Source organism: Patagioenas fasciata, chromosome 37, assembly GCF_037038585.1.
Source record: "Patagioenas fasciata isolate bPatFas1 chromosome 37, bPatFas1.hap1, whole genome shotgun sequence".
NCBI classification, from domain to species: domain Eukaryota; kingdom Metazoa; phylum Chordata; class Aves; order Columbiformes; family Columbidae; genus Patagioenas; species Patagioenas fasciata.
In genome coordinates this window covers 458055-485046 of record NC_092556.1, presented here as the reverse complement: position 1 = coordinate 485046, position 26992 = coordinate 458055, and the positions used below count along the sequence as shown (strand labels likewise).

The following is a 26992-nucleotide window of genomic DNA, read 5'->3' as shown; positions in this document are numbered from 1 at the left end:
ACGCTCTGGGGTGCCCTGGGGAGGTTTGGGGTCCCCAGGGGGGATTTTGGGGGTCGCAGTGGGGCTGCCCCATAGAGGTGGGGCTGACCCATGGATGTGGGGCTGACCCATAGTGGGGCACGGGGGACGCTCTGGGGTGCCCTGGGGGGGGGCTTGGGGTCCCCAGGAGGGGGGTTGGGGGTCGCAGTGGGTCTGCCCCATGGATGTGGGTCTGACCCATAGTGGGACATGGGGGACGCTCTGGGGTGCCCGGGGGGGGGGTGTTTGGGGTCCCCAGGTGGGATTTTGGGGGTCGCAGTGGGGCTGCCCCATGGATGTGGGGCTGCCCCATTTTGGGGTCCCCATTGGTTGTTTTGGGGTCTGGGGGTCTGTGTGGGTCTGGGGCCTCATTGGGGGGTCTATGGGGTCCATGTGGGTCTGGGGGGTTCTATGGGTCCCATGTGGGTCTGTGTGGGTCTATGGGGTCTCTGTGGGTCTGGGGGTTTCTGTGGGGTCTCTGTGGGTCCCATGTGGGTCTGAGGGTCCCATGTGGGTCTGGGGGGTTCTATGGGGTCCCATGGGGGTCCATGTGGGTCTGGGGGGATTCTATGGTGTCCCTGTGGGTCTGGGGGGGCTCTACGGGGTCCCTGTGGGTCTGGGGGGGCTCTATGGGGTCTCTGTGGGTCTGGGGGGGCTCTATGGGGTCTCTGTGGGTCTGGGGGGTTCTATGGGCTCTGTGGGGTCTCTGTGGGTCTGGGGGGGCTCTATGGGGGTCTCTGTGGGTCTGGGGCCCCCCCCTGACCGCGGTCGCCCCCCAGAGGCGTTCGAGGGGCTGCGCATCGACCCCTTCTCCAGCCCCCCCGAGCTGCCGGACGTCATGAAACCCCAGGACTCGGCGGGGGCGGCGCAGGAGCCGCCCCTCCCCTGACCACGCCCCCTCCCCTGACCACGCCCAACCCTCCCCTGGTCCCACCCACCCCGCTCCGGCCACGCCCACCCAGCCTCCCCCCATTAAACCCCTTCGTTCAGACGCGAATGCGCTGCCCAGGCGCCGCCCACTCGCCACCAGACTCCGCCCACCCCACTCCTGGCCACGCCCCCAACCCCCATTGAAACCACTGAGCCTCGGCCCCGCCCACTCATCCCCGGCCACGCCCCCACACAAACCGGTCACTGAGAGCCGGCCCCGCCCACCCCACCATGGCCACGCCCACTCCCCGCAGCGCTCCAATGAGACACGGACACGCCCCCCCCCCTCCCCGGCTCCGCCCCCTCGGGGGTGTTTCCTTCTCGTTGAGTGACAGGTGTCAATCAAGCGGTGCAGGAATCAAAGCCTGGGGGTCTCTGGTGTCATTTGGGGTCACGATGGGGGGAGGGGGGGGGGGGTCCCAATGTGGGTCCCAGGGGGATTGGGAGCGGGGGTGCCCAATATTTGGGGGTTGGGGGAGGTTCCCAATGTGGGGGTGGGGGGGTCCCAGGGGGATTATTGGGGGGACCCAGGGTGACTTGGGGGGGTCCCCAATGTAAAGGGGGGTGTCCCCAATGTGGGTCCCAAGGGGGGTTTGGGGGACCCCAATATTGGGGTGGGGGTCCCAAGGGTGTTGGGGGGGGGGGGTCCCAGGGGGATTATTGGGGGTCCCAAGGGGTCTTGGGGTGGGGGGGTGGGGCCCCCAATGTGGGTCCCAGGGGGACCGAGCTCAGCACCCCCCAATATCCCGATGGAAGTGAAGCCGCCCAAGCCCCACCCCCTTTCCCAGGCCCCGCCCCCTTCCCCAGCCCCGCCCACAGACACACCCAGAGCCGCCATTGGTCGGTTTCTATTGATAAAACACGCGGGAAAAGGGGCGGGGTTAACAGTGAAGGGGCGGGGTTAACAAACAGTGGGCGGGGCCGAGAGAGTGGGCGGGGGCAACCGGGTGAAAAGGGGGCGGGGTTTGAGGGAAGGGGGGGGGGAAGGTGTGGGCGGGGTTGGAATGGGCGGGGTTTGAGAGGGGGCGTGGCCAGCGGAGGGGGCGGGGCTTCCGGGCTGCAATAGAAAAGAGGGGGTGAGGGTTTGCGCCCCACGGATGGGGTTTGCGCCCCACGGATGGGGTTTGTGCCCCATGGATGGGGTTTGCGCCCCACGGATCGTGCCCCACAGACCTACCGGCCGCCCCACAAGTGGCCGCGGGTTCCTCGGCGCCGGCGCGGGACTCAGCCCCCTGGGGGGGGATATGGGTCAGCCCCACGGCGCTGCCCCACGGCGCCCGGACCCACGGATGCCTGCCAGCCCCAGAGATCCGCCCCCAGCCCCACAGCGACGTGGCGGCCCCATAGATCCTGCCCCAGCCCCATAGATCCCTCCCCAGCCCCACATTGTGATGGCTGCCCCATAGATCCCTCCCCAGCCCCACAGAAACATGGTGGCCCCGTAGATCCCGCCCCAGCCCCATAGAAACATGGCGGCCCCATAGACTCCCCCCCCAGCCCCATAGATCCCTCCCCAGCCCCATAGCGACGTGGCAGCCCCATAGATCCCTCCCTAGCCCCATAGAAACGTGGCAGCCCCATAGGTCCCTCCCCCAGCCCCATAACCTGCCCCACATGGCATTGCCAGCCCAAGCTGCCCCACATGCTGCCAGCCCCATAGATGCCCCCCCAGCCCCACAGATCCCAGCCCCACAGCCGCCCCCCATAAGAAAAGCATCTCTGCCCCACAAGTGTGGGGCGCCTGCCCCATAAGCCCCATTGGAAGCAGCTGAACTGACGCGGCGCCCCATAGATCTGCCCCCCAAGTGGGAACAACTTGCCCCATTGAGCCCCATAGATCTGCCCCCCAACTGAACACAACACACGCCCCATAGAGCCCCATAGGTCAGCCCCCCAAGTAGGAACAAACACCACCCCATAAGCCCCACAGCTCTGCCCCCCAAGTAAGAACAATTCACCCCATTGAGCCCCACGGATCTGCCCCCCAAGTGGGACCGCGCCCCATAGATCTGCCCCCCGAGTCAGCGCAACCTTCACAGGCCCCATAGATCTGCCCCCCAAGTGACAACACGACCCGCGGCTCTGCCCCCCGAGTGGCCGCGTTCACCCCACATCCTGCCCCACATCCTGCCCCACATCTCCTCACCTCCACCGAGTCCCAGGGGAGCTCCCGTGTCCGGTGTGGGGCACAGATGTGGGGCGGGGGGTGACATGTGGGGCCAGAGCCGCCCGCTATGGGGCAGAGACCCCCCCTCCCCCAATGTGGGTCAGGACCCCCCGCTATGGGGCAGGGAACACCCCACTATGGGGCAGATGAGCTTTCTATGGGTCGCACCCCCCGCTATGGGGCTGATGATCCTTCTATGGGGCAGACCCCCCTCTATGGGGCAGAGGCTCCTTCTATGGGGCAGCCCCCCTTGTTACGGCTCAGATGTTCATTCTATGGGGCAGAACCCCCCACCTATGGGGACCCGCTATGGGGCAGAAGCTCCTTCTATGGGTCAAGCCCCCCACTATGGACCAGATGTTGTTTCTCTGGGGCAGAGTCCCCACTTATGGGTCACACCCCCCACTTATGGGTCAGACCCCCCCCCAACCTATGGGTCACATCCCCCCCCAACCTATGGGTCACATCCCCACTTATGGGTCAGACCCCCTCATTACAGGTCAGATGTTCCTTCTATGGGGCAGAGGCTCCATCTATGGGTCAACCCCCCACTTATGGGGCAGAAACCCCAACCTATGGGTCACACCCCTTACTTATGGGTCAGATGTTCCCTTCTATGGGGCAGAGGCTTCATCTATGGGGCAGAGGCTTCATCTATGGGGCAGAGTCTCCATCTCTGGGTCAGACCCCCTTGTCCAATGTCAGATGCTCTATGGGTCACACCCCCCACTTATGGGTCAGAACCCCTTGTTCCATGTCAGATGTTCCATCTATGGGGCAGAGGCTCCATCTATGGGTCACACCCCCCACTTATGGGTCAGAACCCTGTTCCACATCAGATGCTCCGTCTATGGGGCAGAGGCTCCTTCTATGGGGCAGAGGTTCCGTCTATGGGGCAGAGGCTCCTTCTATGGGTCACCCCCCAACCTATGGGTCCACCCCCCACTTATGGGTCAGAACCCCCTGTTCCACGTCAGAGGCTCCATCTATGGGGCAAAGGCTCCTTCTATGGGTCCACCCCCCACTTATGGGTCAGAACCCCCTGTTCCATGTCAGAGGCTCCATCTATGGGGCAGAGGCTCCTTCTATGGGTCAACTCCCCCATTTATGGGTCGCACCCCCTTGTTCTGCACCAGATGCTTCTCCTATGGGGCAGAGGCTCCTTCTATGGGGCAGAGGTTCCGTCTATGGGGCAGAGGCTCCTTCTATGGGTCACCCCCCAACCTATGGGTCCACCCCCCACTTATGGGTCAGAACCCCCTGTTCCACGTCAGATGCTCCATCTATGGGGCAGAGGCTCCTTCTATGGGTCCACCCCCCACTTATGGGTCGCACGCCCTTGTTCTGCATCAGATGCTTCTCCTATGGGGCAGAGGCTCCTTCTATGGGTCAACCCCCCAACCTATGGGTCCACCCCCCACTTATGGGTCAGAACGCCCTGTTCCACGTTAGAGGCTCCTTCTATGGGGCAGAGGCTCCTCCTATGGGGCAGAGGCTCCTTCTATGGGTCCACCCCCCACTTATGGGTCAGAACCCCCTGTTCCACGTCAGAGGCTCCTCCTATGGGGCAGAGGCTCCGTCTCTGGGTCCCCGCCCCCCACTTATGGGGCGGTCCCCCCCGCCACCCACGCCCCCCAGGTCACCCCCGTGCTCCCCCCCGCCCCTCCCCCCCCCCGCCCCCCCCGCCGCCCCGGCCCCTCCCCCCCCAGCAGCCGCTCCCCCCCAGGCCTCCTGCTGCCCCTCCCCCGCGGCCCAGGCCCCGCCCCCCGCGGCCCCCGATTGGCCGGCGCCGGCCGGGTGGGCGGAGCCCTCGGCGGGCGCCGCCCCCTGCTGGGCGGCCGCGTACTGGGCGGCGCTGGCGGCGAACTGGGCGTACTGGGCCTCCCCTCCCCCCCCGGCGGCCTCGTACTGGGTGTACTGGGCATACTGGGCGTACTGGAGGTTGTACTGGGAGCCCCCCATGTTGTACTGGGAGACCCCCATGTTATACTGGGAGACGCCCAGGTTGTACTGGGAGGCCCCGCCCATGTTGTACTGGGAGGCCCCGCCCATGCTGTACTGGGAGGCCCCGCCCACGCTGTACTGGGAGGCCCCGCCCACGCTGTACTGGGCGCCCCCCAGGTTGTACTGGGAGAGCCCCAGGTTGTACTGGGAGGCGCCGCTGTAGGCGCGGGCGGCCATGCTGGTGGGCGTGGCCGCGAAGGGGGAGGGGTTTCGGGGGGGGGAGGGGCGCGGGGGGTGGTGGTGGTGGTGGCAGCACCCGCCCCCCCCCCCCAGCCCTCCGCCAATCAGGGCGCTTCCCGCCAAGCGCTGGGGACCCAGGCGTCCGGGGCTGCCCATCCCCCCCCCCGCCCAGCGCCCCCCCGTTACCGTAGAAACGGTGGAGGCAGGAGGAGGAGGAGGAGGAGGAGGAGGAGGAGCAGGGACCCAGGCGTCCGGGGCCGCCGCAGCCAATCCCGTGATAGCGGTGAACGCAGGGACCCAGGCGTCCGGGGAGCCCGCGCCAAAAGGGGGACCCGGGCGTCCGGGCCGGGGAGGGCGGGGTGTAACAAGCGGCCAATGGGGAGCGGGTGGGCGTGGCCAGGAAGGGGGTGGGGGGGCGGGGGAAGGCGGGGCCGCGCCCCAACAGGGGGAGGGGCCCGCGGGTGGCCACGCCCCCTCGGCTGGGGGAGGGGCTGAGGGACAGCAGGGGGTTGGGGGAGGGGCGGGGGGTGCCCGAGGGGCGGGGGAGGGCGGGGCGGGGGGTGGGCGGGGCCAGGGGGCGGGGCGAGGGTTTGATGGACAGCAGGGAGGGGGCGGCGGGGGCGGAGGTGGCGGGGGGCGGGGCCGAGGTGGCGGGGGGCGGCGCCGAGGTGGTCGCTGACGTCACCGCTGACGTCACGGCGGGGGGCGGGGTCTGCGCGGGGGCAGGGGGCGGGGATTTGGCGGCGGGGGCGGAGTCGGGGGCGGAGTCGGGGGCGGGGGGGGCGTCGGGGGAGGAGGAAGAGGAGGAGGAGGAGGAGGAGGAGGAGGAAGAAGAGGAGGAAGAGGAAGAGGAGGAGGAAGAGGAGGAGGAGGAGGAGGAGGAGGAAGAGGAAGAGGAGGAGGAGGAGGAGGAAGAGGAGGAGGAGGAGGAGCTGGAGCTGCGGCGCTTGCGGCGCTTGGGGACCACGGGGACCACGGGGACGATGGCGGGGACGTCGGGGGCGTCGGGGGCCGATGGCAGCGCCGGGGGGGCGGGGCACCTGTGGGGACAAGGGGGACATTGGGGACACCGGGGACACCAGGCCCGGGGACAATGGGGGCAACATGGGGGACAATGGGGACACTTGGGGGACCCTGAGGTGACACTTGGGGACACTTGGGGGACCCTGAGCTGATGCTTGGTGACACTGGGTGACATTTGGGGACACTCTGGGGACCCCAAGGTGACACTGAGTGACATTTGGGGACACTCTAGGGACCCCCAAGGTGACACTGGGTGACATTTGGGGACACTCTAGGGACCCCCAAGGTGACACTGGGTGACATTTGGGGACACTCAGGGGGCCCTGAGCTGATAACCTGGTGACACTGGGTGACATTTGGGGACACTCTGGGGACCCCAAGGTGACACTGGGTGACACTTGGGGACACTCAGGGGGCCCTGAGCTGATGCTTGGTGACACTGGGTGACATTTGGGGACCCTGAGGTGACATTTGGGGACACTCGGGGGGCCCTGAGCTGATAACCTGGTGACACTGGGTGACATTTGGGGACACTCGGGGGACACTCGGGGGGCCCTGAGCTGATGCTTGGTGACACTGGGTGACATTTGGGGACACTTGGGGGACATTGGGGGACCCTGAGGTGACACTGAGTGACATTTGGGGACCCTGAGGTGACACTTGGGGACACTTGGGGACCCCTGAGCTGATACTTGGTGACACTGGGTGACATTTGGGGACACTCGGGGGACCCTGAGCTGATGCTTGGTGACACTGGGTGACATTTGGGGACACTCTGGGGACCCCAAGGTGACACTGGGTGACATTTGGGGACACTCAGGGGGCCCTGAGCTGATACTTGGTGACACTGGGTGACATTTGGGGACCCTGAGGTGACATTTGGGGACACTCGGGGGGCCCTGAGCTGATAACCTGGTGACACTGGGTGACATTTGGGGACACTCGGGGGACACTCGGGGGGCCCTGAGCTGATGCTTGGTGACACTGGGTGACATTTGGGGACACTTGGGGGACATTGGGGGACCCTGAGGTGACATTCGGGGACACTCGGGGGGCCCTGAGCTGATAACCTGGTGACACTGGGTGACATTTGGGGACACTCGGGGGACACTTGGGGGACCCTGAGCTGATGCTTGGTGACACTGGGTGACATTTGGGGACACTCTGGGGACCCCAAGGTGACACTGGGTGACATTTGGGGACACTCTGGGGACCCCAAGGTGACACTGGGTGACATTTGGGGACACTCTGGGGACCCCAAGGTGACACTGGGTGACATTTGGGGACCCTGAGGTGACACTTCGGGACACTTGGGGACCCCTGAGCTGATACTTGGTGACACTGGGTGACATTTGGGGACACTCGGGGGACCCTGAGCTGATGCTTGGTGACACTGGGTGACATTTGGGGACACTCTGGGGACCCCAAGGTGACACTGAGTGACATTTGGGGACACTCTAGGGACCCCCAAGGTGACACTGGGTGACATTTGGGGACCCTGAGGTGACACTTGGGGACACTCGGGGGGCCCTGAGCTGATAACTTGGTGACACCGGGTGACATTCGGGGACACTCGGGGGACACTTGGGGGACCCTGAGCTGATGCTTGGTGACACTGGGTGACATCTGGGGACACTCTGGGGACCCCAAGGTGACACTGAGTGACATCTGGGGACACTCTGGGGACCCCCAAGGTGACACTGGGTGACATTTGGGGACCCTGAGGTGACACTTGGGGACACTCGGGGGGCCCTGAGCTGATAACCTGGTGACACTGGGTGACATTTGGGGACACTTGGGGGCCACTATGGGGCCAGGAACCCCCAGGGGACACTTGGGGACACTTGGGGACACTCACGGCTGCGCTGGTGACGCGGGGGCGGAGTCGCTGGAGTCGGAGTCGGAGGACGATGACGAGGACGATGACGAGGACGAGGACGACGATGACGACGAAGACGACGACGAGGAGGACGAGGACGAGGAGGACGAGCCCGCGGTGACGTCGGCGGTGACATCGGCGGTGACATCGGCGGTGCCATCGGTCTCCATGGGGACGGTGGTGTCACCGGGACTGGTGACACTGGTGGCACTGGTGGCACTGGGAGCGACGGTGACGATGGGGACAGCGGTGGCACCGGGGACGCTGGAGCTCCCAGCGGTGACGTTGGTGGCTCCGACGTCCTTGAGAGCGACGGTGACACTGGGGACGTCGGTGGCCGTGGGGGTCACGGTGACACTGGTGACACTGGGAGCACTGGTGGCCGTGGGGGTCGCGGTGACACTGGTGACACTGGGAGCACTGGGAGCACTGGTGGCCATGGGGGTCGCGGTGACACTGGTGACACTGGGGACACTGGTGGCACTGGTGGCTCCGATGTCCTTAAGGGCGACGGTGGCACTGGTGACACTGGTGACACTGGTGGCCATGGGGGTCGCGGTGACACTGGTGACACTGGGGACACTGGTGGCCATGGGGGTCATGGTGACACTGGGGACACTGGTGGCTCCGATGTCCTTAAGGGCGATGGTGGCATTGGTGACATTGGTGACACTGGTGGCCATGGTGACATCGGTGGCCATGGTGGCACTGGTGGCTCCGATGTCCTTAAGGGTGACGGTGGCACTGGGAGCAGTGGTGGCCATGGGGGTCACGGTGACACTGGTGACACTGGGGACAGTGGTGGCCACGGGGGTCACGGTGACACTGGGGCCAGTGGTGGCTCCGATGGCCTTGAGAGCACCGGTGGCACTGGGGACACCGGTGGCCACAGTAGAGGTGACACTGGTGGCACTGGAACCCCCACTGGTGACACTGGTGGAAGCCCCAGTGGTGACACTGGTGGCACTGGAACCCCCAATGGTGGCACTGGAGCCCCCAATGGTGACACTGGAGCTCCCACTGGTGACACTGGTGGCACTGGAGCTCCCAATGGTGACACCGGAGCTCCCACTGGTGACACTGGTGGCACTGGAGCTCCCAATGGTGACACTGGAGCTCCCACTGGTGACACCGGAGCTCCCACTGGTGACACTGGAACCCCCAATGCTGGCACTGGTGGCCCTGGCGATGACGCTGGTGCCCCCGGTGACATCGGCGGTGGCTTTGGTGACACCTGCGCTGGTGACGACGTCCTTGGCGGGGACATCGGCGGCCTTGGGGGTGGTGGCACCCTTGGGGACATCATCAGTGGCCGTGGGGACATCTATGGTGGCTTTGGGGACATCACCAATGGCCTTGGGGACATCTACGGTGGTCTTGGGGACATCCCCGGTGACTCTGGGGACACCAGCAGTGACATCCAAGGTGGCTTTGGTGACATCCCCAATGGTCTTGGTGACATCCGTGGTGGCTTTGGTGACATCTCCGGTTGTCTTGGTGACATCTCCGGTTGCCTTGGTGACATCTATGGTGGCTTTGGTGACATCTGCATTGGTTTTGGTGACATCTGCATTGGTTTTGGTGACATCCACGGTGGCCTTGGTGACATCCACGGTGGCCTTGGTGACATCTCCGGTTGTCTTGGTGACATCCGAGGTGGCCTTGGTGACATCTCCAGGTGTCTTGGTGACATCCGAGGTGGCCTTGGTGACATCTCCAGGTGTCTTGGTGACATCTCCGGGTGTCTTGGTGACACCGGTGGCCTTGCTGGCCCCTCCAGAGGTGACCCCAACACTCATCTCAACGGCGGTGACACCGGGGGTGACACTCAAGGTGACACCGGTGGCCCTGATGGGTGACACCGCCATGGGTGACGCCACCACGGGTGACGCCGCCACGGGTGACAAGGCCATGGGTGACAAGGCCATGGGTGACACGGTGGCTCCGCGGGGGCCGCGGGTGACGGCGCCGGGCCGGGTGACGCCGAGCGCGGTGACAACGCCGGCCACGGGGGACGAGGGCAGCCCCAGGCGGGCGGCCGGGAGCAGGCGGGACGCGGTGACACCGGTGACAATGGGGACACCGCGCAGCACCCGCGGCAGCCCCGGGGGGGGCGGGGGCGGCGTCACCAGCTTGGGGGGGAAAGCGGGGGACGGTCTGGATGGGGACGATTTGGGGACAGCGGGTGGTGGCGCCTCGGAGGGTTTGGGGACAAGCGGTGACGCTTGGGTGACGCTCGGTGATGATTTGGGGACAATCGGTGATGCTTGGGTGACACCTGGTGACGCTTGGGTGACGCCCGGTGACGCTTTGGGGACACCCGGTGACACTTGGGTGACGCTTGGAGACGCTTGGGTGACACCCGGTGACGCTTTGGGGACACCCGGTGACGTTTGGGTGACACTTGTAGGCACTTGGGTGACACCTGGTGACACTTGGGTGTTGCTTGGAGACGCCTGAGTGACGCTTGGTGACACTTGGGTGACACCCGGTGACAGTCGGACGTCGCTCGGTGACACTTGGGTGTTGCTGGGTGACACTTGGGTGCCCTCAGCCTTGGGGACAGCGGCCGGTGGCTTCGGCTCCACTTTGGGGACAATGGGTTGAGTCGTTGTCACCGCTTTGGGGACATCGGCTTGTGGCGTTGTCACCGGTTTGGTCTCCATTGCCATCAATGGTTTGGGGACAATGGGTAGAGCGGTTGTCACCGGTTTGGGGACACTTGGTTGTGCCATTGTCATCGCTTTCGTCTCTGCGGTTGTCACTGGTTTGGTGACACTTGGTTGAGCTGTTGTCACCGGTTTGGGGACAGTGGGTTGTGGCGTTGTCACCGGTTTGGTCTCCAGTGACATCAATGGTTTGGGGACACTGGGTTGAGTCATTGTCACCGGTTTGGGCTCCGTTGTCACCGCTGGTTTGGGGACGTTGGGTTGTGGCGTTGTCACCGGTTTGGTCTCCAGTGACATCAATGGTCTGGGGACATTTGGTTGAGCGGTTGTCACCGGTTTGGGGACATTGGGTTGGGTCGTTGTCACCGTTTTCGGCTCCGTTGTTGTCACCGGTTTGGGGACATTGGGTTGAGTCGTTGTCACCGGTTTCGGCTCCGTCGTCGTCACCGTTTTGGGGACACTCGGTGGCGTTGTTGTCACCGCTCTGGGGACATTGGCTTGAGTCGCTGTCACCGCTTTGGGGACGCTCGGTCGTGGCGGTGTCACCGCGTTGGGTGCCATTGAGGCCACATTGGGCGCCATCGATGTCACCGCGTTGGGTGTCACCGGTGTCACCGTGTTGGGCGCCACTGACGTCACGTTGGGCGCCGATGACGTCACGTTGGGTGCTGATGACGTCACCATGTTGGGTGCCATTGACGTCACACTGGGTGCTGATGATGTCACCGCGCTGGGTGTCACCGGTGTCACCGCGTTGGGCGCCACTGATGTCACCTTGGGCGCCGATGACGTCACGTTGGGTGCCGATGACGTCACCGTGTTGGGTGTCACCGCGTTGGGCGCCATTGCCGTCACATTGGGTGTTGATGACGTCACGCTGGGTGCCGATGACGTCACCGTGTTGGGTGTCACCGCGTTGGGCGTCGATGACGTCACGCTGGGCGCTGATGACGTCACGCTGGGCGCCGCCGATGACGTCACCCCCGCGTCCGTTTTGGGCCCGTTCGCCGCCGTTTCGGTGCCGGGGGGGAGGGGCTGCGGGGGGAGGGGCTGCGCGGCCCCTCCCCCCCCGATGGGCACCCACTTGGGCGGGGGTTGGGGGGCGGCGGGGTGCAGCTCGGCAATGGGGACCCACTTGGGGCGCGGGGGCGGGGCCGGGGCGGGGGCGGGGCCGGGCTGGGGGGCGGGGGGCGGAGGAGGGGAGGGGGTGGGGCTGCGGCGGGGCCGTTTCTGGGGGGGGGAGGGGGAGCGGCGGCCCCAGCCGCGGGAGCTGGAGCGCGACCTTGACCTGGAGCGCGACCTCGAGCGGCGCCACGAGCGCCGGGGGGAGGGGGAGCGCGACGAGCGCCCCCTGCGGGCCGGGAGGGGCCAATGGGCCGAGGCGGAGGCCGGGGGGGGGGTGGCGGAATTGGGGCGCCAGAGGGGGGTCCGGGAGCGCGAGCGGCGGCGCCGGCGCGAACGGGAACGGGAGCGGTTGCGGCGGCGGCTCCGGGATCGATTACGGCGCGATACGGGGCTCCGGGAGCGATTACGGCGCGATATGGGGCTCCGGGATCGATTACGTCGCGATACGGGGCTCCGGGATCGATTACGTCGCGATATGGGGCTCCGGGATCGATTACGTCGCGATACGGGGCTCCGGGAGCGGTTGCGGCGCGAGGAGGGCGAGCGGTTCCGTCGCGATACCGAGCGGTTCCGTCGCGATACCGAGCGGTTCCGTCGCGATAGGGAGCGATTACGCCGTGATAGGGAGCGGTTCCGCCGCGATATAGGGGACGGCGAGCGGTTCCGTCGCGATAGTGAGCGATTGCGTCGCGATAGTGAGCGGTTCCGTCGCGATACCGAGCGATTCCGTCGCGATATGGGGGAGGGGGAGCGGTTCCGTCGCGATATGGGGGAGGGGGAGCGGTTGCGCCGTGAGGAGGGGGAACGGTTCCGTCGCGATAGGGAGCGATTGCGTCGCGATAGGGAGCGGTTCCGTCGCGATATGGGGGAGGGGGAGCGGTTCCGTCGCGATATGGGGGAGGGGGAGCGGTTGCGTCGCGATACGGGGGAGGGGGAGCGGTTCCGTCGCGATACGGGGGAGGGGGAGCGGGTGCGTCGCGATACGGGGGAGGGGGAGCGTCGCGATTGGGGGGTGGGGGAGCGGTCCCGTCGCGATGGGGGGGAGGGGGAGGGGTCCTGTCGCGCTATGGGGGAGGGGGAGCGCTGCGAGGTGGCGGGGGGGGTGGGGGACTTGTGGGCGGGGCCGGCGGGGGGGGCGGGGTCTTTGGCGGGGGCGGGGCTCACGGGCGCTGGCTCCGGGGGCGGCGCCGGGGGGGGGTTGGGCTGCGGCTGCGGCTCCTCCCCCTGCGGAGAGAGGGAGAGAGGGGGGGGTGAGCGGGGGCGGGGCGGGCGGGGGTGGGCGGCCCCGGCCCCCCCGGCGCTCACCTGGGGTGCGGGGGGCGGCCCCGGCTCCTCCTCCTGGCGCTGGCACCTGCGGGGGGGACGGGGGGGTCGGTTGGTGGGGTTTTGGGGGGCGGGGGGGGGGTGGGGCGGGGGGAAGGGGGCGGGACTTACCGTGAGGGGGAGGAGCCTGAGGAGGAGGGGGCGTCGTCGCGGCGGCTGCGCTGGGACGCTGGCTCGCTGGGGGATCTGGGGGGACAGGGGGTGAGCGACGGCTCGGGGACAATGGGGACACAACGGGGGACACGATGGGGGACACAATGGGGGACACAAGGGGGGACACAAGGGGGGACACAAGGGGGGACACAACAAGATGCAAAGGGGGACAAGGGGGGACGATGGGGGACATGATGGGGGAGACGTGATTGGACATGGAGGGGGACAATGGGGGACATGACAGGAGACAATGGGGGATGCAATGGGACACAGGATGGGGGACACGATAGGGGACAATGGGGAGAGGATAGGACATGATGGGGGACAATGGGGGACAATGGGGGACAATGGGGGGGACAACAGGACATGATAGGGGACAATGGGGGACACAATGGGGGACAATGGGGGGGACAATGGGGGGGACAATGGGGGGGACAATGGGGGGGACAATGGGGGGGACAATGGGGGGGACAACAGGACATGATAGGGGACAATGGGGGACACAATGGGGGACACAATGGGGGACACAATGGGGGACAATGGGGGACAATGGGGGACAATGGGGGACACAATGGGGGGGACAATGGGGGACACAATGGGGGGGACAATGGGGGGGACAATGGGGGGGACAATGGGGGGGACAATGGGGGGGACAACAGGACATGATAGGGGACAATGGGGGGGACAATGGGGGGGACAATGGGGGGGACAATGGGGGGGACAACAGGACATGATAGGGGACAATGGGGGGGACAATGGGGGGGACAATGGGGGGGAGGATAGGACATGATGGGGGACAATGGGGGACACAATGGGGGGACACAATGGGGGGACACAATGGGGGGACACAATGGGGGGACACAATGGGGACATTGGGGGACATTAGGAGGACCTGGGGGACACAATGGGGACCTGGGGGGACACTGGAGGTCATTGAGGACACAATGGGGATATTGGGGGGACACAGTGGGGGACACAACGGGGAGACAATGGGGACACTGGGGGACATGGTGGGGGACACATTGAGGACACAGGGAGATATGGGGGGACACAACGGGGATACTGGGGGGACACTGGGGGACACAATGGGGACATTGGAGGAGTCACAATGGGGACACTGGGGGACACAATGGGGACACTGGGGACATTGGAGGACATGGGGGACACAATGGGGACATTGGGGGGACACAATGGGAAACAATGGGGACACCAGGGGGATATTGGGGGGACACAATGGGGACACAGGGAGATATGGGGGGACACAATGGGGATCTGGGGGGACAATAGGGGACACAATGGGGATCTGGGGGGACACTGGAGGACATGGGGGACACAATGGGGACCTGGGGGGGACAATGGGGGGACATCAGAGGACATGGGGGACACAATGGAGGGGATGCAATGGGAGACAATGGGGACACTGGGGGGACACAATGGGGACATGGGGAGATATGGGGGGACACAATGGGGACACTGGGGGACACTGGAGGGGACACTGAGGGACACAATGGGGACACTGGGGAGGACATGGGGGACACAATGGGGACAGTGGGGGGACACAATGGGGGGGAATACAATGGGGACACATTGGGGGACATTGGGGGGACACAACAGGGGACACAACGGGGACACTGGGGGGACACTGGGGGGACACAATGGGGACCCTGGGGGGACATTGGGGGGACACTGGGGGGACACAATGGGGGGGAATACAATGGGAGACAATGGGGACACATTGGGGGACATTGGGGGGACACAACAGGGGACACAATGGGGACATTGGGGGGACACAATGGGGACACAATGGGGGACATTGGGGGGACACAACAGGGGACACAATGGGGACACTGGGGGACACAATGGGGACACAATGGGGGACACAATGGGGACACATTGGGGGACATTGGGGGGACACAATGGGGACACTGGGAAGGACATGGGGGACACAATGGGGACAGTGGGGGGACACAATGGGGACACTGGGGGGACACAATGGGGACATTGGGAGGACACAATGGGGACAGTGGGGGGACACAATGGGGAGGAATACAATGGGAGACAATGGGGACACATTGGGGGGACACAACAGGGGACACAATGGGGACACTGGGGGGACACAATGGGGACATTGGGAGGACACAATGGGGACACTGGGGGGACACAATGGGGACACTGGGGGGACACAATGGGGACACTGGGGGGACACTGGGGGGACACTGGGGCCTCACCTCTTGCGCTTCTTCTCCTTGGCCTTGTGTTTGGTTTTGGGGCTGGGAGAGCTGGGGGGAGATGACGTCATCAGTGACGTCAGCGGTGACGTCACCACAACCCCCAAATCCCCCCAAATCCCCCCAAAATCTGCCCCCCTACCCCCCCTCACCGGTGCTTCCGCTTCTTGGCCTCCGACTCAGACCTGGGGGGAAACGGGGGTGAGGGGCAGCCCCATAGATCCCGACCCATGGATCCCGCCCTATGGATCCTGCCCCACAGATTCCACCCTATGGATCTCTCCTATGGACTCTGCCCCATGGATCCCACCCCACACCCTACCCCGTAAGTCGTGCCCCACAGATCTCACCCTATAGATCCCACTCCATATCCTACCCCATAGATCCTGCCCCAGAGATCCCATATAGATCTCACCCTATAGATCCCATCCCACAGATACCCCATAGATCTACCCGAGATCCCCCCTAGATTCCACCCCACAGACCCACCCCATAGATCCACCCCATAGGTCGTGCCCCATAGATCCCCTACAGATTCACCCCATAGATCCCGCCCCCCAGATCCTCCATAGATGATCCCCCATAGATCCACCCCCTAGATCCCGCCCCACAGATCCCCTATAGATTCACCCCATAGATCCCACCCCACAGATCCCCTATAGATTCACCCCATAGATCCCCTATAGATCCCGCCCCACAGATCCCCTACAGATTCACCCCATAGATCCCGCCCCACAGATCCTCTATAGATGATCCCCCATAGATCCACCCCATAGATTCCCCCCCAGATGCCCCATAGATCCACCCCATAGATCCCCCCTATAGATCTCACCCCATAGACCCCACCCCATGGATCCCCCACAGATCTACCCTATAGATCCCACCCCACAGATCCCCCCTAGATCGTGCCCCATAGACCCCACCCCATACACCCCAACCGATAGACCCCAACCCATAGATTCCCCCCCCCCAGATCCCCCATAGATCCCCCCCTACAGATCCCACCCCACAGATCCCCCACAGATCTACCCTACAGATCCCACCCCACAGATCCCCCAACCGATCCCCCCTAGGTCGTGCCCCATAGACCCCACCCCATACACCCCCCATAGACCCCAACCCATAGATTCCCCCCACCAGATCCCCCATAGTTCCACCCCATAGATCCCCCCCTACAGATCCCACCCCATAGATCCCCCACAGATCTACCCTATAGATCCCACCCCACAGATCCCCCAACCGATCCCCCCTAGGTCGTGCCCCATAGATCTCACCCCATACACCCCCCATAGACCCCAACCCATAGATTCCCCCCACCAGATCCCCCATAGATCCACCCCATAGATCCCCCCTACAGATCCCACCCCACAGATCCCCCAACCGATCCCCCCTAGGTCGTGCCCCATAGACCCCACCCCATACACCCCCCATAGACCCCAACCCATAGATTCCCCCCCCCAGCTCCCCCATAGATCCACCCCATAGATCCCCCCTACAGATCCCACCCCACAGATCCCCCAACCGATCCCCCCTAGGTCGTGCCCCATAGACCCCACCCCATACACCCCCATAGACCCCAACCCATAGATTCCCCCCCCAGATCCCCCATAGATCCACCCCATAGATCCCCCCCTACAGATCCCACCCCACAGATCCCCCACAGATCTACCCTATAGATCCCACCCCACAGATCCCCCAACTGATTCCCCCTAGGTCGTGCTCCATAGACCCCACCCCATACACCCCAACCCATAGATTCCCCCCCCCCAGATCCCCCATAGATCCACCCCATAGATTCCCCCTCCAATCCCCCATAGATCCACCCCATAGATCCCCCACAGATCTACCCTATAGATCCCACCCCACAGATCCCCCAACCGATCCCCCCTAGGTCGTGCCCCATAGACCCCACCCCATACACCCCCCATAGACCCCAACCCATAGATTCCCCCCACCAGCTCCCCCATAGATCCACCCCATAGATCCCCCCTACAGATCCCACCCCACAGATCCCACCCCACAGATCCCCCAACCGATCCCCCCTAGGTCGTGCCCCATAGACCCCACCCCATACACCCCAACCCATAGATCCCCCCCCAGATCCCCCATAGATCCCCCCCCCCAGATCCCGCCCCACAGACCCCACCTGTGCTTCTTCTTCTTGGAGCTCTTCTTCCTCTCCCCGGAGCGGCTGGCCGACCTGCGACCCACACATTCCATGGGGCCCAACCCCGACCCCCCCGCGCCCCCTTCCTCCCCACACCTCACCTGCCCCGATCCTTCTTCTTCTTCTTCTTCTTCTGCTTGGGGGACGGGGAGCGGGAGCTCGAGGCCTCGCGCCCGGCGCTGGGGAACGGGGGGGGGTCACCACGGGGGGCCCCGCACCCCAACGTTCACCTGGGGGTGTGGGGGACCCCCCGGACCCCAATATTGACCCACGGGGTGTGGGGACCCCATTATATCCCTATGGGGTGTGGGGACCCCCCTGTACCCCATTATATCCCTATGGGGTGTGGGGATCCCCCTGTACCCCAATATTGACCCACGGGGTGTGAGGACCCCATTATATCCCTATGGGGTGTGGGGATCCCCCTGTACCCCAATATATCCCTATGGGGTTTGGGGATCCCCCCTGTACCCCAATATATCCCTATGGGGTGTGGGGATCCCTCTGTACCCCAATATATCCCTATGGGGTTTGGGGATCCCCCCTGTACCCAATATATCCCTATGGGGTGTGGGGATCCCTCTGTACCCCAATATATCCCTATGGGGTTTGAGGATCCCCCCTGTACCCCAATATTGACCTATGGGGTGTGGGGATCCCCCCTGTACCCCAATATATCGCTATGGGGTGTGGGGATCCCCCCTGTACCCCAATATAACCCTATGGGGGGGGTTGAGACACTAAGGGGAGCTTGATGGACTTGGGGGGGATTTGGGGGGACTTGGGGGGCTCAGGAAAACTTGGGGGGCCCGGGGTATTTCTGGGGGGCACAGGGGGGTTTCGGGGACCCCCTTGTACCCCAGTATAACCCTATGGGGTTTGGGGACCCCCCTGTACCCCAGTATAACCCTATGGGGTTTGAGACACTAAGAAGGGTTTGATGGTACTTAGGGGGACTTGGGGGGCTCAGGAAAACTTGGGGGGCCTGGGGTGTTTTTGGGGGGCACTGGGGGGTTTCAGGGACCCCCTTGTACCCCAGTATAACCCTATGGGGTTTGGGGACCCCCCTGTACCCCAGTATAACCCTATGAGGGGTTTGAGACACTAAGAAGGGTTTGATGGTACTTAGGGGGACTTGGGGGGCTCAGGAAAACTTGGGGGGCCCGGGGTGTTTTTGGGGGGCACCGGGGGGTTTTGGGGACCCCCGGGTCGGTACCTGGGGGGCTCGGGGGGCTCCGGGGGGGTCTCTTTGGCGCGGCGCGCGGGGTCGAAGGAGCTCCCGTCCACGTAGCTGTCGCTGATCCCGAAGGCCGCCCGCAGCCGCTCGTTCTTCTTCTCGTTAGCTTCGGCCAGCTGATGAGTTTCCGTCACGCTAACGAGGGGGGAGCTCGTTAAGGGGGGGGGGGTTAATTAGGGGGGGTTTTGGGGGGTCTCGGGGGGGTTTTGGGGGCACTCACGCGGGTTTGGGGTCGGCGGGGTCCCCCAGGGCCACGTCGCGTTCCAAGAGCATCGTGCGGAAGGTGGAGACTTTGTCCTGGATTTCGCTCTCCGTGTACCTGGAAATGGGGGGAGAAGGGGGTTTTTGGGGGGCTAAGGGGGGTTTTGGGGGGCTGGGGGGGGGATTGGAGGGGGGTTGGGGGGTAAAAGGGGGAGAGTTGGGGAGGAAAAAGGGGGTTTTGGGGGGAAAAAGGGGAGTTTTGGGGGCAAAAAGGGGAGTTTTGGGGGTACGGGAGTCAGGGATGCAGGAGAAGTTGGGAGGGTCCAAGTGGAGTTGAGGGGGAATTCGGGGGGATTTTGGGGGGATTTTTGGGGTGTTGGGGGTGCTTGGGGGGTCTAGAGGGGGTTTTGGGGGTGCATGGGGGGTCTAGAGGGGGTTTTGGGGGTGCATGGGGGGGTCTAGAGGGGGTTTTGGGGGTGCATGGGGGGTCTAGAGGGGGTTTTGGGGGTGCATGGGGGGGGTCTAGAGGGGGTTTTGGGGGTGCATGGGGGGGTCTAGAGGGGGTTTTGGGGGTGCATGGGGGGTCTAGAGGGGGTTTTGGGGGTGCATGGGGGGGGTCTAGAGGGGGTTTTGGGGGTGCATGGGGGGGTCTAGAGGGGGTTTTGGGGGTGCTGGGGGGGTCTAGAGGGGGTTTTGGGGGTGCATGGGGGGTCTAGAGGGGGTTTTGGGGGTGCATGGGGGGTCTAGAGGGGGTTTTGGGGGTGCATGGGGGGTCTAGAGGGGGTTTTGGGGGGTCTAGAAGGGGTTTTGGGGGTGCTTGGGGGGTCTAGAGGGGGTTTTTGGGGGAAAAAGGGAAGTTTGGGGGTGCGGGAGATGGGGATGAAGGAGAAGTTGGGAGGATCCAAGTGGAGTTTTGGGGTGTTGGGGGGAATTTGGGGCCATCTGGGCCCATTTTGGGGTCATTTGGGCACATTCTGGGTTAATCTGGGAGCATTTTAAGGTGGTCTGGGCCCATTTTGGGGCCATGTGGGAGCATTTTAAGGTGGTCTGGGCCCATTTTAGGGTCATTTGCGCCCATTTTGGGGCCACGTGGGAGCATTTTAAGGTGGTCTGGGCACATATGGGAGCATTTTAAGGCCATCTGGGCCCATTTTGGGGTCATTTGCACCCATTTTGGGGCCATGCGGGAGCATTTTAAGGCGGTCTGGGCCCATTCTGGGGTCATTTGGGCCCATTTTAAGGTGGTCTGGGCCCATCTTGGGGCCATGTGGGAGCATTTTAAGGTGGTCTGGGCTCATTTTAAGGCCCTCTGGGCCCATTTTGGGGTCATTTGGGCACATTCTGGGGTCATCTGGGAGCATTTTAAGGTGGTCTGGGCCCATCTTGGGGCCACGTGGGAGCATTTTAAGGTGGTCTGGGCTCATTTTAAGGCCGTCTGGGCCCATTCTGGGGCCATGTGGGAGCATTTTAAGGCGGTCCGGGCCCATTTCGGGTCGGTTTTGGGCTAATTTCGTGCGGTTTCGGGCCACTTTGAGCCACTCACCCCTGCTCCTCCATGAGCTCGGCCAGCTCCAGGCATTTCAGCTCCACCTTCCTCTTGCGCTGGTGGTCGAGGATGTCGGGGTTGGGTTTGCGGAGCAGCCCCCCGGTTTCCAGGGTGGGGGGGTCGTCCCGATCGGGGCCGGGGGGGCCGGGGGGGGGGTCTCCCCCGTTCTGGGCCGTCCTGGGCTCCCGTTTGCCCCGCAGGGCCGACAGGTTGCGCTGCACGTAGCCGTTGGTGCCGCTGCCCCGCGGCGTCGCCAGCCCGATCCCATTGTACATGGCGCCCCGAAAACCCCCTGCCCTGCGGGGGGACGCGTCAGCCACCCCCCGCCCCCCCTGCACCCCGAGACCCCCGCAGTGAACCCCCAAATCCATCAACCCCCCCGCTCGGCCCGTGGTTCCTCCCTGAAGCCCCCATTTCAGCCCTTGGTTCCTCCCTGAACCCCCACAGCCCACCCCCATTTCACCCCATGGTTCCTCCCTGAACCCCCAAAGCCCCCTTTATCCAAACCCCTGGAACCCCCCATTTCGCCCCTTGGTTCCTCCCTGAACCCCCAAACCCCCTTAGTGAACCCCCAAATCCACCAACCCCCCCCATTTCACCCCTTGGTTCCTCCCTGAACCCCCAAACCCCCTTAGTGAACCCCCAAATCCATCAACCCCCCGCTCGCCCCGTGGTTCCTCCCTGAATCCCCAAAACCCCCTTTACCCACCCCCCTGGAACACCCCATTCATCCCTTGGTTCCTCCCTGAACCCCCAAAACCCCCCCATCCAACCCCCCATTTCACCCCTTGGTTCCTCCCTGAACCCCCAAATCACCCCCATTTACCTCTTGGTTCCTCCCTGAACCCCCAATCCCCCCCATTTCGCCCCTTGGTTCCTCCCTGAACCCCCAATCCCCCCCATTTCACCCCTTGGTTCCTCCCTGAACCCCCAAATCCCCCCCATTTCACCCCTTGGTTCCTCCCTGAACCCCCAATCCCCCCCATTTCACCCCTTGGTTCCTCCCTGAACCCCCAAATCCCCCCCATTTCACCCCTTGGTTCCTCCCTGAACCCCCCAATCCCCCCATTTCACCCCTTGGTTCCTCCCTGAACCCCCAATCCCCCCCATTTCACCCCTTGGTTCCTCCCTGAACCCCCAAATCCCCCCCATTTCACCCCTTGGTTCCTCCCTGAACCCCCAAATCCCCCCCATTTCACCCCTTGGTTCCTCCCTGAACCCCCAATCCCCCCCATTTCACCCCTTGGTTCCTCCCTGAACCCCCAATCCCCCCCATTTCACCCCTTGGTTCCTCCCTGAACCCCCAAATCCCCCCCATTTCACCCCTTGGTTCCTCCCTGAACCCCCAAATCCCCCCCATTTCACCCCTTGGTTCCTCCCTGAACCCCCAAATCCCCCCCATTTCACCCCTTGGTTCCTCCCTGAACCCCCCAATCCCCCCATTTCACCCCTTGGTTCCTCCCTGAACCCCCAATCCCCCCCATTTCACCCCTTGGTTCCTCCCTGAACCCCCAAATCCCCCCCATTTCACCCCTTGGTTCCTCCCTGAACCTCCCAATCCCCCCATTTCACCCCTTGGTTCCTCCCTGAACCCCCAATCCCCCCCATTTCACCCCTTGGTTCCTCCCTGAACCCCCCAATCCCCCCATTTCACCCCTTGGTTCCTCCCTGAACCCCCCAATCCCCCCATTTCACCCCTTGGTTCCTCCCTGAACCCCCCAATCCCCCCCATTTCACCCCTTGGTTCCTCCCTGAACCCCCAATCCCCCCCATTTCACCCCTTGGTTCCTCCCTGAACCCCCAAATCCCCCCCATTTCACCCCTTGGTTCCTCCCTGAACCCCCAATCCCCCCCATTTCACCCCTTGGTTCCTCCCTGAACCCCCAAATCCCCCCCATTTCACCCCTTGGTTCCTCCCTGAACCCCAAATCCCCCCCATTTCACCCCTTGGTTCCTCCCTGAACCCCCAATCCCCCCCATTTCACCCCTTGGTTCCTCCCTGAACCCCCAAATCCCCCCCATTTCGCCCCTTGGTTCCTCCCTGAACCCCCAATCCCCCCCATTTCACCCCTTGGTTCCTCCCTGAACCCCCAATCCCCCCCATTTCACCCCTTGGTTCCTCCCTGAACCCCCAAATCCCCCCCATTTCGCCCCTTGGTTCCTCCCTGAACCCCCAAATCCCCCCCATTTCACCCCTTGGTTCCTCCCTGAACCCCCAATCCCCCCCATTTCACCCCTTGGTTCCTCCCTGAACCCCCAATCCCCCCCATTTCACCCCTTGGTTCCTCCCTGAACCCCCAAATCCCCCCCATTTCACCCCTTGGTTCCTCCCTGAACCCCAATTTCTCCCATACCCCCTTTTTTTACCCAAAAACCTCACTTTTTTGCCCCCAAAAAATCTCATTTTTTGCCCTAAATCCCTCACTTTCTTGCCCCAAAACTCTCCAGTTTTCTTTGCCCCCAAAATCCCACTTTTTTAACCTAAAAAATCCCAATTTTTCGGCCCCCAAAACCTCAAATAATTTGCCCAAAAACCTCATTTTTTGGCCCAAAACCCTCAACTTTTTTCACCCCAAAACATCAACTTTTTTTGCCTAAAAATATCAAACTTTGGGGGCCAAAAACTCCGTTTTTTGCCCCAAAATCTCCATTTCTTCACCTAAAAATATCAGGGTTTTTTTTGCCTAAAACCCCCATTTTCTAACCCAAAAATTCCTTCCTTTTTGCCCCAAAACCTCAAATTTTTTGGCCCCAAAACCCCTTTTTTTTTTCACCCAAAACCCCCAATTTTTTCACCCAAAAACCTCATTTTTTTTGGCCCCAAAACCTCACATTTTTTACCTAAAACCCCTCATTTTTTGGCCTAAAAAACCCTCAATTCCTTTCACCCAAAATCTCACTTTTTTCACCTAAAACCCCTCAAATTATTTTACCCCAAATCTGGGTTTTTTGCCCCAAAATCTCACTTTTTTTGCCTAAAAATCTCCTTTTTAACCCAAAAACCTCATTTTTTTTGCCCCAAAACCTCATTTTTTCGCCCAAACCCCTTCAATTTTTAACCTAAAAATCTCTTTTTTTGCCTTAAAACATCAAACCCTTTTGCCTAAAAACCTCATTTTCTAACCTAAAAATCCCTTTATTTTCGCCCCCAAATCTCAACATTTTCACCTAAAAATCTCAAACGCTTTTGCCCCAAAATCCCAACATTTTTGCCTAAAAACCTCATTTTTTTCCCCCAAAAAATTTCAATTTCTTTTGCTTAAAATCAAGGGGTTTTGCCTAAAAAAATCTCAGCTTCTTTTGCCCCAAAATCTCACTTTTTTCACCCAAAAATCTCAACATTTTTCACCCCAAAAATCTCAACATTTTTCACCCCAAAAATCTCAACATTTTTCACCCCAAAAACCTCAACTTTCTTAACTTTTTGGCCCTAAAAATCTCAATTTCTTTGCCTAAAAACATCGATTTTTTTTTGCCCAAAACCCCCATTTTCTAACCTAAAAATGTCCCCATTCTTGCCCAAAACCCTCAATTTTTATCACCCCAAAACCTCAAGTTTTTCACCCCAAAACCTCTCCTTTTTTACCTAAAACCCGCATTTTTTCACCCAAAATCCCCTCAATTTGGCTTAAAAAAACCCTCAACTTTTTTCACCTCAAAATCTCAAGTTCTGTGCCCCCAAATCTCCCTTTTCCACCCCAAAATCTCCATTTCTTTTGCCTTAAAAATCCCACTTTTTCTGCCTAAAAGTCGCTTTTTTTAACAAAAAAATCACTTTTTTCCCAAAAACCTCCATTTTTTTTACCCAAACCCCCTTTTTTGCCCCAAACCCATCCATTTTTTACCTAAAACCTCACTTTTTTGCCTAAAAATCTCATTTTCTAACCTCAAAACCTCTCTATTTTTGCCCCAAAATCTCAATCTTTTTGCCCAAAAACCCTCAAATCTCTTTTGGGCCAAAAACCTCCAAATTTTGCCCCCCAACCTCCATTTTTTTTTGCCCCAAAACCTCCAAATTTTGCCCCAAAAATCTCTTCCTCTTTTTTTCCCCAAAACCATCATTTTTTAACTAAAAACCTCCCATTTTTTTTGCCCCAAAAACCTCCACTTTTTGCCCCAAAAACCTCAAAATTTCTCACCCAAAAAACTCAAAATTTTCACCCCCAAACCTCAAATCTTTCACCCAAAAAACCTCAAAATTTTTCACCCTAAACCTCAACATTTTCGCCCAAAAACCCTCAAATTTTTTACCTAAAACCTCACTTTTTTGGCCCCCAAAAACCTCACTTTTTTGGCCCCCAAAAACCTCCAATCTTTCACCCCAAAAAAACCTCAAAATTTTTCTCCCCAAACCTCAAAATTTTTGCCCAAAAACCCTCAAATTTTTTTACCTAAAACCTCACTTTTTTGCCCCAAAAACCTCGATTTTTTTGCCCCAAAAACCTCAAAATTTCGCACCCCAAAAATCTCAAATTTTTCACCCCAAAAAAACTCAAAACTTTTCTCCCAAAACCTCAACATTTTCGCCCAAAAACCCTCAAATTTTTTACCTAAAACCTCACTTTTTCGCCCCAAAAAATCTCACTTTTTGCCCCAAAAATCTCACTTTTTCGCCCCCAAAAATCTCACTTTTTTGGCCCCAAAATCCTCACTGTTTTGCCCCAAAATCCTCACTGTTTTTACCCCAAACCTTCTGATTTTCTTGCCCAAAATCCTCAAGTTCTTTTGCCCCAAAACCTCAATCTTTTGCCCCAAAACTTCTCACCCAAAAAACCTCAAATTTTTCGCCCCAAAACCTCAAAATTTTCGCCCCAAAACCCTCAAATTTTTTACCTAAAAAACCTCACTTTTTCGCCCCAAAAATCTCACTTCTTCGGTCCCAAAAACCTCACTTTTTTCCTTAAAAATCTCACCTTTTTGGCCCCAAAAATCTCACTTTTTCACCCCCAAAACCTCACTTTTTCTGCCCCAAAAACCTCACTTTATTCGGCCCCCAAAACCTCACTTTTTTCCTTAAAAATCTCACCTTTTCGGCCTCAAAATCTCACTTTTTCGGCCCCCAAAATCCCCACTTTTTCGCCCAAAAATCCTCACTTTTTTCGCCCCAAAAATCTCACTTTTTTCCTCAAAAATCTCACTTTCTTCCCTAAAAAAAATCTCACTTTTTTGCCCCAAAATTTCATTTTTCCTTAAAAAATTTCACTTTTTTCCTTAAAAATCTCACTTTTTTCCCTTAAAAATCTCTCTTTTTTTTGGTCCCAAAATCTCACTTTTTCGCCCCCAAAACCTCGAATTTTTCGTGGCCCAAACCCCCAAACTTTTTACCTAAAACCTCACTTTTTGCCCTTAGAAACACCAATTTTTTCTGCCTAAAAAACCTCATTTTCCACCTAAACCCCTCCCATTTCCCCTCATTTTGCTCCTCAAAACCGCCCCCAAATCCCCCTTTTCCCCCCCAAATCCCCTTTTCTCCTCCCATTTTCCCCCACAAACCCCAAAACCCCCTTTTTCCCCTCAAAATCCACTTTTCCCCCCAAACTTCCCCCTTTTTCCCCCCAACCCCCCCTTTCCCCCTCACAAAGCCCCCAACCCCCCCTTTTTTCCCCCCCAAAAGCCCCTTTTCCCGCGCCATTTCCCCACCCCCATTTCCCCCCCCAAAACCCCCATTTTCCCCCCCAAAAACCCCCACTTTTCCTCATAGACCCCCACTTTCCCTCACAAACCGCCCATTTTTCCCTCAAACCCCCCATTTTTCCCCAAAAAAACCCCATTTTTTAACCCTTTTTCCCTCACACCGCCATCTTCCCCCCCCCCCCCAACCGCCACCAACGGCCCCAAAACCCCCCAAAAACCCCCCAAACCCCCCCCCCGGGTCCTCACCGGCTCCTCTGCCGCCGATTTGAGGCTTTTTCACCCTTTTTTTGCTCCTTTTTCGCGCTTTTAAAGCCAAAAAAAACGACGCAAAACCCAAACCGGACCCGCGGAGACGCCGAGACGGCGACGCCACGCGCGCGCCCCCGCCTTCTCTTCCGGTCCAGCCGAGCGCCGGAAGTCCCCGCTCCACGCGCGGGGCACGCCGGGAGGTGTAGTCCCCAAGCCCCGCCCACCCCCATTGCTTTTAATGGCAACGCGGACTACAACT

The 26992-nt window shown here is 61.0% G+C and overlaps 4 protein-coding genes and 1 long non-coding RNA gene across 9 annotated transcripts in view; 2 read left to right on the top strand and 3 right to left on the bottom strand.

The window, feature by feature from the left end:
* Positions 1-26992, top strand: part of LOC136114196 (myosin regulatory light chain 11) — a 111132-nt gene that overhangs the window by 18390 nt on the left and 65750 nt on the right. The gene's annotated exons all lie outside the window — the stretch shown is intronic.
* The window catches only part of ELOB (elongin B), a 47663-nt gene that overhangs the window by 2856 nt on the left and 17815 nt on the right, over positions 1-26992 (top strand). Inside the window, exon 4 of one of the 2 annotated variants that reach the window (XM_071801319.1) lies at positions 798-937. In XM_071801319.1, the coding sequence (XP_071657420.1) occupies positions 798-907 (110 nt within the window). In that variant the 3' untranslated portion in view covers positions 908-937. Of the gene's footprint in view, positions 1-797; positions 1312-26992 lie in introns of those variants that run through there. The other variant, XM_065859534.2, reaches the window with a different exon arrangement.
* Positions 1781-3936, bottom strand: LOC136114211 (uncharacterized). Its single transcript, XR_011736204.1, has 2 exons — positions 3095-3936; positions 1781-2180 (listed from the first exon to the last, which is right to left on the bottom strand). It is a non-coding gene; the product is annotated as an uncharacterized lncRNA (long non-coding RNA).
* On the bottom strand, positions 4967-8965 carry LOC136114184 (uncharacterized). Its single transcript, XM_071801325.1, has 3 exons — positions 8819-8965; positions 8181-8503; positions 4967-6339 (listed from the first exon to the last, which is right to left on the bottom strand). The coding sequence occupies exons 1-3, from the start codon at positions 8963-8965 to the stop codon at positions 5100-5102; spliced, it is 1710 nt and encodes a 569-aa protein (XP_071657426.1). The 3' UTR covers positions 4967-5099.
* LOC136114183 (uncharacterized) lies at positions 9016-26898 on the bottom strand. The gene is made up of 12 exons (XM_071801323.1): positions 26731-26898; positions 20848-21147; positions 19324-19422; positions 19083-19238; positions 17968-18045; positions 17846-17899; positions 15852-15884; positions 15700-15750; positions 13430-13504; positions 13301-13346; positions 9127-13219; positions 9016-9071 (listed from the first exon to the last, which is right to left on the bottom strand). Exons 2-12 carry the CDS (start codon positions 21123-21125, stop codon positions 9016-9018), a joined length of 5019 nt encoding a protein of 1672 aa, XP_071657424.1. The 5' UTR covers positions 21126-21147; positions 26731-26898.